The sequence below is a fragment of the Alosa sapidissima genome, chromosome 6 (genome assembly GCF_018492685.1).
Source record: "Alosa sapidissima isolate fAloSap1 chromosome 6, fAloSap1.pri, whole genome shotgun sequence".
In the NCBI taxonomy this organism is placed as follows: Eukaryota; Metazoa; Chordata; class Actinopteri; order Clupeiformes; family Clupeidae; genus Alosa; species Alosa sapidissima.
Genome location: NC_055962.1, coordinates 36667112 through 36678501, shown reverse-complemented (window position 1 = coordinate 36678501; position 11390 = coordinate 36667112). Strand labels below are relative to the sequence as shown.

The following is an 11390-nucleotide window of genomic DNA, read 5'->3' as shown; positions in this document are numbered from 1 at the left end:
ATTGGTGGCAGACAGAGTGTTGCAGGACAGGGAGACGTAGTTCACCGGAGCAACACATATATTAAATCCTTAAAAGATACAATACTCGGGACGAAGACGCGGGTGCACGTCGAAACGTTGGTCCCTTGTATTGCCACTTTAGAAAAAAAAAAAAACCTAAGGATTTAACATCTGTGTTGCTCCGGTGAACTACGCCTCTCTCTAAATATAATATAGTCCTCTCCCGTTGATGCACCAGATTGTTTACCACAGAAGCGCGGAGGAACAACTCCTTTCCTATTGGTGGTGGCAGACAGTTCGTGCTCAAATGTCCAATCAGCGCATCGCAGTCCAAACAGCGTCTTCGGCGTCCCGGAGTAGTCAAAGGCAAAAGTGCACTGTCGGAATTGGCCATAAAAAAGTTGCGAAACCAGCCAATTGTGAGTATTTTTCATTATTGTTCTGAGTTGGTACTGGTAGAGACATAGCCTAACACTGTCATTAAAATACGTCCATCTTTTACTAAGTCGCTGCGCAATAATTTGCACTGACTGTAAATTCTAACTTGGTCTTAGACAAATAACATTAATGTAGCATACATAACCTATAGATGTCGTTGGCCATACCTGTTCTCCTTCTTTTCATTCCGATATCATTTCGGATTAATTATTTTTATAATAGGACCTAGGCCTACCCCTGTAAGTGCGATCGGAACTTTATCCATAGCGGTAAAATCGCATTGAGACCAACGCAACAGGATAATGATCAGGTACAGGCTAAGAAACGTTTTTGCTTCTGCGTCTCTGTGTTTGGGGATGTGCGTGCAAACGTCATATAAGTAATTGTTGTTACACAACTCATTAATCTCATGTGCAAGTTGAAGAAACTTGACAAGAAATAGCGAAGTAGAATAGGCTAATGCAAAATGTGTGTCTACCAGTGGTGGCGAAAGGGGGTGGGGGAGGGGTAGGTCTATGAACTATCCAAAGACGGGGGATGTGACTAGCGGGGTGACAGAGCGCAGAAAATAACCTGGACAGAACTTTTGCATTGGCTAGCGTGTTGAGACCCATGAAGAAATATACAGGGCAAACGTAAAACATTAGCCTACTTTTTGCTCCATTTTCTGCATTCAGAGATGTAAAATTGGTCTTAGACAAATAACATTAATGTAGCCTACATAACCTTAGATGTTGTTGGCCATACCTGTTCTCCTTATTCTTTTCATTCCGATATCATTTCGGATTAATTCTTTTTACAATAGGGCCTACCCCTGTAGGCCTAAGTGCGATCGGAACTTTATCCATAGCGGTAAAATCGCATTGAGACCAACGCAACAGGATAATGATCAGTAGAAACGTTTTTGCTTCTGCGTCTATGTGTTTGGGTGTGCGTGCAAACGTCACATAAGTAATTGTTGTTACACAACTCATTAATCTCACGTGCAAGTTGCAGAAACTTGAAAAGAAATAGCGAAGATTAAAATAGGCTAATGCAAAATGTACATGTCTACCAGAGGGTGACGAAAGGGGGTGGGGGAGGGGTAGGTCTATGAACTAGGGCCTATCCAAAGACGGACGCAGATTTGTTCAAAACTTCACTTTTGCCAAGATAATACAGCACCTGACAGATGTGGCATATCAAACGATGCCCTAAAAAGCATGAATGTTACGTAGATGCGCCTCAGACAAATTTCAATAAAAGCCCAAATTGTTTAGTTTTATTATGCCACTGATTGTAGTTTGGAGGAGAATGCAATTGGCATGCTGACTGCAGGAATGTTTTTTTAATCCAAATTTGAGAGAAATAAACGTTTTGTGTGCATGAAGAAATCTTAGGCATTTTACTCATGAAAAACAAATGTGTTGTTTTTTATTTTTGTTTTCAGTATAAAAGGCTTAATCCAGCAAATTAAAAGTCCCTAATCTACTCATTCTCATGTCTCATTCTCCATTTTGGGGAGTGAGACAACCCCCTAAACCTATTGTCTGTATCTAGAGGTTTATGCTGTAAAGGTATAACTCAGACAAGTGTGTTCTACCGCCAGCACATACATATGAATAATGAATATGATATGGCATATAGGCCAGAGGATCTAAGGTACGATGCACAATGGTTATGGTAGCATGATATTAATAAGAGCTGTTTGTATCGAAAGTGAGTTATAATAGCAATAGCATCTATTAAAACAACACTGTAAGGGCACCTGTCATAGTAAAATAATAGGATTCAATAGCATAATTGCCTATCTGTGTGTGTTAAGGCTACTATGTTGCATAACTTTGTAAACATTCAAAGAAAGCCAGAAAAACTAAATGTGGTTTAGAGAGGGGATGTCAGCCTGTGTGTTACCTTGTGTGTTGCCTTGTCAAAATTTCCCTGGGGATGAATAAAGTATCTATCTATCTATCTATCTATCTATCTATCTAGGCAAAATGGATCAACAGACTGCTCAACAGGAGCTGGAGGGACAGGGGGAGATACCCTCTTCACTGCCAGGTAGCCACCAACACACACACACACACACACACACACACAGGGAGGGAAGAGAGAGTGTGTGTGAGAGAGAGAATCCACTCAGCAGCACAACCCAAGACCCAAACAGCGTTCAGCTTCATTTTCATTTTCATTTTTAAACCCTGAATTTATATGAGTGAGATTAACCAAATGGTGTCCTGTCTGTTATATTTGTGCTCTTAGGCAGAGTCTGTGTTTGTTTCATTTTCCCATTAACATTACCACTGACTGTTTATGTGAATCTCTGTGTAACCACTGATAGTTATGTAAGTATGTATACTCTTTTGATCCCGTGAGGGAAATGTGTCTGTGTGTCTGTGTATGAAATCACACCCCTCATCATCTCACCTGTGTTCTGATCTCACAACAGTATGAGATAAAAGTCTGTGCTTCCTACACCTCTTTCAGCTCTTGCGGCCAGTGACCCCCAGCCGCCTCCTGCTGACCCCCAGCCCCCTCCTGCTGACTTGCTCCCTGACTCTGACCCTTCCCCTCCCTCCTCTTCAGACCCTCCATCCCCCGATGCTGCTGCTGCTACTGCTGCTGCTGCTGCTACTGATGCTGCCTCTCCTGTCAGTTTCCCTTTGTATCAGTTAACCATCACTTTATCACTCATTCATTCAGCTTTACTACTTGCACTTGCACTACTGGGGCTTAAAAGAGTGGACAAGAAACACTGGCCTGCTATAACCTACCATTGCTTTCAGGTTAATACCTATGATGCAGCAGGCAGAAACACTGGCCTGCTATAACCTACCATTGCTTTCAGATTAATACCCATGATGCAGCAGGCAGAAACACTGGCCTGCTATAACCTACCATTGCTTTCAGATTATTACCCATGATGCAGCAGGCCTTGAACTGTTCATTTGAATGCTAATGTAACGTAATGTTTATGGTTATTGTTTTAATGTGCTGTGGATAAAAGCTTCTGCTAACTACACATAACCATGAGCATAATTGAAATGTGGCAGGTTTTCATCTTCCCAAGAGGCTGGAGGACAACTCTCCCTGCAGACATGCAGGAGTGGGTCAGCGAGGCCTTTCTCCAGAGCCGTCGTGGCCACACTGCGCTGGTGACGCCAGTCAAGTTGTGGTGGTACCCACCAGCGCCCCCGGCTGCCCCACGCCAACCCCCGTCCTCCCCAGCCCTCTACTTTGCCCGTCCACTGTTCCTGTGGTTCCCCTACCACTTCTGGCACTGTGCTCTACTCTGCCCGCGGCCCGAATGCTCCCGGCTGGGCCGCAAGCTGGCCGGGGCTGGGTTCTACAAGACAGTGCGGCGGGTGCTGGACATAGACGGGTATTATTATGTGGCAACAGAATACTTAGAATGCAACAACTGCCACACAAAGGTGGCGGCCTGGTCCAAGGAGGTGTTGGGGCAGCTGGACAGATGCCTGCAGCTGCAGTTCCCGGCCATCCTCACATACAAGTAGGTATTTCCCACTTTCTGACAGCCATCCTTACTTACAAGTAGATATTTCCCACTTTCTGACAGCCATCCTCACTTACAAGTAGGTATTTCCCACTTTCTGAAAGCCAGTCATGGAGCTTTTTATAATTGTGAAGGTGTGTGTGTGTGTGATATATTTATATATATATCTGTACATCCGATAAATCCTTCCCTGTGGCGCACAGTGTCTACAGTTCCAAACTCTGAGTGTGTGTTTGTTTGTGTGTGTGTGTGTTCAGGGCAAATTGGTAAATTCCATCAGGCTTTCTGCGTATTTCATACCATTTAGTATAATAATAATGGGATAATGAACTTACATGTTTGTGTGTGTGTGTTTGGGTATGTGTGTGTGTGTGTTTGTGCGTGCGTATGTGCATCTGCGTGTGTGTGTTTCTCCAGGCTGGCTTGCGACAAGAAGGTGGTGAAGCTGCTCCGGGAGAAAACGGTTGGGCGTTCCGTCAAGGATCTGCTCAGGTATCTCTCAGAGCAGCATCACCAGGCGTGGATGAGCCGGTGCCTCCACTATTTGACAGCCTGCAGCTTCTCCTCCACCTCCACCTCCACCTCCATCTTCGCCTCCACCTCCACATCCGCCTCCACCTCCACATCCACATCCACCTCTGCATCCACATCCACCTCCAGCCTCTGCTCCAGTGGGCATCATCCGGTACTGCCTCCGCCGCCGATGATCCCTCTGCCCTCGGTGGAATGGCTGAGAACCTTCATTGGAGTTCAGGATGAGTTTGAGCACCTTCCTGGAGCCCTGAACAGGCTCTCCCAGAGGCTTCTAAAAAGGAAATTGGTCGTAGGTGCAGAGCAGAGCTCAGGTACGCTCACGTCACTCTTGACCCTGTCCATGCCAAATGACCATTTACCATATCATCTAATTTAGCATTACTTCCACTTGGGCATACTGCTTCACAGTGTCAGCTTCCTGCCTGGAATTTGAAATCAAGTGCTTAGACCATCATCCCACAATTGTACTTTTCATTCTTATAGTGTTTTTCTTCTGTATAAACTACTGGATGTCTACAGTTCTATCTGGATGAATAAAGTATATATCTATCTATCTATATAACTATATACCGTAAAACTTCAAATAATCGCCGAGTCGCTAAGAGACGCCTGTCTCTTTTAAACGCCTGGTGTGGCTACAGGTTTGGGTTAAAGGCCGGTCTTCAGTAGAGGCCTGGTCTGTTTTTTAGTTTCTGGTTGTATTTAATCTTCTAAAACCCGTCAGATCGTCTGTTTAAAGATTCGCAATGACACGAAACCGTTACAGAAAGGATATATCAGAGCCCGTCTACGGACATTCTCTGGCTATATACTGAAATAGGTTAATGATGTAAAGTTAAGTGCGCTTCTATAGGACTGGTGTGTGCGCGCACAGTTTTCATTGAGTCGGAGTGGCAAGTGCTGCGCATAGTTGCAGTGGAATGTGGCTGCCCAGGGCATTATAAAACTTCTCACTCTTAGACCTACTCATACACGGCACTGAAATGGCGTATTTAGCTGTCTAAATTCGAATCATATGCTGGGGGAGAAATCGTCGGACTTCCATGATTATTTTGTTATTCAGCACCCCTGGTCAAAAATATGTTCCCGCGCGCCTGGAAGTAGGCTATGATTTGAAATGTAGACTTACAAATTTGCCAAATACAAAACGGGAGAAACAATATGGTTCATGCTCTCTCATGCTGTTTCATTCGTGCCGAAAAGGAGGGAGAATGAAACATATTACGCACGTTCCACTTTTGCATAAATAATTCCTGAACGGTTTTGGTCAGGGCTGATAATGCAACTGTATTTGACAAAGGACCGATATAGGCTATTTGCTAGTGACAAAATATGAGCTTTCAGTGTGATATGATCTCTTTGTAAATTACGTTTAATTAAAACGTGTTTCATCTGTTCTGGCTATCCCCGCTATTTGGATCTTACTGTATCTCACTCAATGAACAACATCTCAACACTAAATGAATGATGATCCGTAATTGTCATCAGATAGCCCCACCCCCATCCCCAACACACACACAAAAAACACACACATTAACATCATCACTGTCATCACCTCACATACATACAGCACACTGCTTGCTACAGTAAGCCTCCTCTACTTGCTGCACACTGCCCCCCCCCCCTCCCTACATACACAGCACATTGTCTTCAGGATCTTCTCCAACACACATCCTCTACATACTTACAGCACACTGCCCCCACCTACCCACACGCACACTACACACACACACACACAGTCACTGCTACACTCCCCTCCCGCCCACACACACATCTTCATCACTCACATACATCATACATACAGTACTCTGCTTGCAATAGTAAAGTCCCTTCACCATACTTGCAGTACACTGCCCCCCCCCTCCCCTACATACACAGCACATTATTTCATCAGGAAGCTTCTCCAACACACATCCCCAACATACTTACAGCACACTGTTGCCCCCCCCCCCCCCCCCCCCAATACACAGCACATTGTCTCATGAGGAAGCTTCTCCAACACACATATTGCACACTGCCCTCTCCCCACATACACAGCACACTATCACATCTCCCCTGTCATCCCCCCAACACACACACCAAGACCCCTGGCAGTTGGGTTAGCCCCTTGAGCCGTGGATCTGCCCAAGGTTTCTTCCTTGGTAAGGGAGTTTTTCCTTGCCCCTGTTGCTCTTGGGTGCTCCTTGTTGGTGCCCCCCCCCACCCCCCACCCCCCAATTCCAATCCTCCCTCACCTTTCTTATGCAGCCCTTGCCACTTAATCTACTAAACCCCTCTTCTACTGCACTTTTTACCCCCCCCCCCCCCACTTTGCACAAATAGGCTGACACCAGACATAATTTCACTGCATTTCTTACTTCCAGTAACTATATGCATGTGACAATAAACTTCCTTGTATCCTTGTATCCATATAGGTAGACATTCAGTGTGTTTGAAATAATTAATTCGATAATATTTTCCATCTTTGCAGAGGAAACATTTTGTGTAAAGGGAATTAAAGGCCTGTCTCATATAGACGCCTGTCTCTAGTACTAGCCGGTGCAGTTTGGCGATTTGGGAAAATAAAAGCCCGGGCTATTATTTGGAGTTTTACGGTATATCGCAGAAACACACACACACACACACACAACTGGTGTTGTGTTCTTGGAGTTTATCCAGCCCTTATTGCAAGTCAGCACTGGCACAAAAGAACTGGAGGGAGAAATATATTTCACTGAAACATGGAAGGCCAGGACCTATGTGTCTGGTTTAATATTAGTAGGCCTATTTTATTTCATGTACAGTACTGATATGAATCAGCTTGTTCTAATATCCATCCTCTCCCTTTCTAAGATGGGCCTGGTTGTGGCTCCTGCCCCAAGTGCCCTCAGCCTGCAGCACCCGATGGCATGTCTCCAACCCTGTAACTTGGTAGGCTATATACCATCAGCTCTTGTGATGCCTGTTTAATATTGTTAAAATATCTTAAAATTGTTCTGTTGTTCAAGGCTATATTTATACAATATGTAAAGGCCTACTGCATATCAATTGGGTCATATTGTTAAAGTGTAATTAAATTGACATTTTTTTATTTAACTGATAATAATATCCGCCTATAGTTATAATTATTTGTTGAGATAATCAAAATTGTGCTGCATTTCGTTTTCAACTCAGTAATGAAAGAATGGGCAAAAAACAAAAAACAAAAAAAATAAATTTTGCTTAATTTAAAACGACAGTTCCATCCAGTGACAAAACTTCAGCACAGAGTGGGTGTTTACAAAGCTATGAATAAGAAGATTGTCAAAGAAGATTGTTAAAAGCTATGAATAAGAAGATTGTCAAATTGTCAGCTGGCAGGTATGGAGCAAATTTTGTGTCTTTTTAATGCAAGCAAAACATAAATATCCAAGCAAAAATACAGCTTTGAGAACAAAAATCAAGGTAGACTTCACTAATATATTAGTGAATCTGCCCTCTTTCATTTTGAGTCAAAAAGTTTTGCTTGCAGGCAAAAATTGCATGTTGAAAAGTTCTGTTTGCACATTAAAATCTTTAGCAAATCAAAAAGTTTTGCCTTCAAGTTTAACTGAACTTAAGTTCAAGTAAAGAACATTTAATTAAAGCCTGTTTTCCACAGAACTGATGTCCGGAGCATGGATCCACACCTCAAGAGAGATCGGTGGGAGGCACACTCTTCAGTGGCAGGTTGCCATCAACAACACACACACACACACAATACTTGCTTACCATTTCACAGGTTTGTTCTACTCGTGCACTTAACACATTTGACGTCACTAATTAGTTCAACTCTACCTAGCTGAAGGATTCTGCTGGTTACAACCCCAAATCAGAAAACGTTGCGATGTTGTGTAAAATGCAAATAAAAACAGAATGTGATAATATACAAGTCTTGTAAACCCATATTTAGCGGCAAAAGGACATAGACAACATATCAAATGTTGAAAATGACAATTTTTACTATTTCAACTGACTATTTTTTTGACTATTCAATCGGAATGACCAAAAAAAACTGTCCATGTAAACGTGGCTAGTGTCTTCAGACGCAGTTTAGCTCAGCTGGCATCAGCAACCACATCCACAACAACAATACACTGTTCCTACTAATAATACACTGCTACACAACAATACACTGCTACTCAACAATACACTGCTCCTACTAATACTTTCAGGTGCTGTTCAGAGAGCTACCTAGACATGCAACACACACTCACACTCAACTTGTGTTCCTTCCTCAGCTCCATGTCCGCGCATCCCTGTTCTCATTCTCCTCTCTTTCCCCCTCTCTTCAGGTGCAGGTCGGCCAATGGCTCATGGCCGTTCCCCAGGCGACTTGATTGGTCACTCTGTTCATAGTGGCCACATTCTGGGGTACGTTTCCCAAAACTATAGTTGCTAACCTGTTAGCAACTTAGTTGGTTGGCAATGGGAAATTGCATTGCAACCAATAAAGTTGCTAACTAAGTTAGCAACTATGGTTTTGGGAAACGCACCTGGGTGTTTTTTTTGTTGTTGTTGTTGTTTCTGGTGTTCCATGCATGTTGTGTTGAAAAACATTTTACATTGAATTGTATCTATTTATGACATTTAGAACATTAGCGAGTGTGATGTTAAAAATATAAAATATGTTTGTTATTGTAATAAAAACAAGTAAATTGTGCTAATTGTTCTGTGGCATTTCTTTTGGAGAACAAAGGTTGATGGATGGAGGAGGAGGTGGATGATTAGTTCCAACAGATTTTATATGGATTTCTATTCTGAATCTAAGTTCAAGTTTCTTTATTTGTCACATGCATAGTCCTAGACTTACAACAAGCAGTGAAATAAACTCCTGACTCCACTCCAACTGTGCTATCACAATAATATAATAATAAGTTATGGGAAAAAAAAGTTACGTTTAAAATATGAATAAATAAGAAGCTGAAGATAAAAGATATACCCCCGCCCCCTCCTACCCCTAATAATAAAACCTTGTACTAAGTACTTGTGCTCACTAAAAGTAGATCCAGGGCTTAAAGTGCAAGGTGCATTGTGCAGTTCATGAGGGAGGTGCATGTCATATTTCATTCAGGGGCCAGGAACAGGAAGGAACAGCTTGTGGATAAAAACTCCTCCTGAGTCTTTCTGTGTTAGACATGATGCTCCTGAATCGCTTGCCTGATTCCAGCAGCTGAAATAGCCATGTTCTAATGGTCTGAGAATGATTGAAGAACTTGTGTGTATGTATCAAAAATGGCATCCTACTGTGGAAACACTGCACTTTTTACTCCTCATGCTATTTCTGTATTATTATTTCTTGATCTTTCTGTCTTTTACCCCTGCACAGAAAAAGTTGAAAATCCAAAAGACCATTTCACTATATGCTTTACAGTAGTAGGCTATTTCTATGTATTTGACAAATAAAAATCAATGTATTAAAACAATGTGGTTTTGCATAATGGATCAGGTTTGCTGAACAATTGAGACCAGTTGTATAACCACTTGAGACCAATATCCATTTAAACTAAAAGACACTAGTTACAGTACGTCCTATTGGTTTCAAGTGGATGGAACTGGTGAGCCGCCCCTGCCCCATTGCTCTATTGGTTCCTAAAGGAGCATTTCACCGTTGGGAAGATGAATGTGTAATTAAATGAAGTAATTTATATATTAGAAATGTGGAGTCATCATTGAAGTCAGTGCCTTCTTGACCGAGAAAAGGCCAAAAAATTATTTTTGGTTCATGCGGATTAAAGCCAACAACTCCCAGAACAAACAGGATCAGTGATGATATTCTGCTAATACAGATTGGGTGCACAAACTTGGACATTCAGGCCATATTCACATGTAGTCGGGTATTTTTAAAAATGAAGATTATTCGTATTGTAAAAATAATTCCATTCACATATGCAGAAATAGCAGTTGAAGGTTGTCAGGAACACGTCAATCAAACAGATTGGATCAGGCCGATTGGCAACCTGACAATATTATAAAGAAAAAGAAAACTCCCTCCGGTTGATCTTAAACTTTTCTTGTGATTTTTCCACCATGTTACCAGTAAAACCAGTTTTCCTGATATGGCATAGCTAATTGCAAGTTGTATACAATTAACTGTTTTTATATGTATTGCTATTCCATGTATTTTGCGTAATGTTGTTTCTGTAAAAATGCACAGCTTTCAATGTAATTAGAGATTTGGGCCTAGTGCCTTGCATGTTTGTGCTGTTTGCCACCTATGGGTGCACCCTGCCTGGTTAATAGGCCTATGGTCAATGGTCATATAGGCCATCTCTTCCATGTCTAATTCGTCTGATGAAGATCTTTTGAGATCGAAACGTTGCCTTTTTTAAGTAAATAAAGTATTTCTTGGAGCCCATATACAGTGTGCAGACCATCTCCTTCTCACTTTTCAGTTTTTGAGAGCCCATTGCACTGAATAAAGAAGTGTCTCAGTAATGTGTTTTTTGTTGTTTATGTTAAAAGTTCATTATGCATAGAAGCATAACAATGCAATTGACTATGGAAATGCAGGTTGGTTTAATAAACATTACAGGCATTGTTCATATATTTTGTTCTATAAAATGGTAGACTAGCTCTAATTATCCAAAATCCCATTAGTGGAAGCGCATGGTCACATCTGGTCCTGTGATGATAAAATATGTGTGGCCCTCTATCATCAAAGTTGCCCATCCCTGCAATAGGTTATAGATTATTATTATTATTATTATTATTATTATTATAGGGCCTATGCATATGTCAGGCAACGGTGATTAGGATGCCAACTTTAACTGGCTCTCTCACTGTTTGCATCTATGACAATGCAGTTTAGCTTGTAAACTTTGTAATTTGAGACGTAGGCTCTGCTGCTTTACCTCAACTGTGAAGTTTTAATTCATCCGCTGAAACCACAACGTAATGGCGCTATTTTTTTTCAATCTATGGT

The 11390-nt window shown here is 41.9% G+C and overlaps 1 protein-coding gene across 4 annotated transcripts; it reads left to right on the top strand.

Moving 5' to 3' along the window:
* The first annotated feature begins 311 nt into the window (after window positions 1-311).
* On the top strand, window positions 312-9068 carry LOC121711074. 4 transcript variants are annotated; one of them, XM_042094369.1, is made up of 8 exons: window positions 312-419; window positions 2410-2478; window positions 3471-3931; window positions 4352-4779; window positions 7301-7378; window positions 7733-7807; window positions 8088-8155; window positions 8761-9068. In XM_042094369.1, exons 3-5 carry the CDS (start codon window positions 3516-3518, stop codon window positions 7372-7374), a joined length of 918 nt encoding a protein of 305 aa, XP_041950303.1. In that variant the 5' UTR covers window positions 312-419; window positions 2410-2478; window positions 3471-3515; the 3' UTR covers window positions 7375-7378; window positions 7733-7807; window positions 8088-8155; window positions 8761-9068. The 4 variants fall into 4 exon arrangements, with proteins under 4 accessions (XP_041950303.1, XP_041950306.1, XP_041950305.1 ...); XM_042094372.1 differs by lacking the exon at window positions 7733-7807; XM_042094371.1 differs by lacking the exons at window positions 312-419; window positions 2410-2478 and adding an exon at window positions 2691-2762.
* The last annotated feature ends 2322 nt before the right edge of the window (window positions 9069-11390 follow it).

Bases quoted from the DNA above. Each gene is read 5' to 3' on its own strand.
- LOC121711074 (XM_042094372.1), top strand. From the start codon at position 3,516: ATGCAGGAGTGGGTCAGCGAGGCCTTTCTCCAGAGCCGTCGTGGCCAC. The intron at 3,932-4,351 runs GTAGGTATTTCC...GTGTTTCTCCAG, and splicing joins CCGGCCATCCTCACATACAA to GCTGGCTTGCGACAAGAAGG. The intron at 4,780-7,300 runs GTACGCTCACGT...TCCCTTTCTAAG, and splicing joins AGGTGCAGAGCAGAGCTCAG to ATGGGCCTGGTTGTGGCTCC.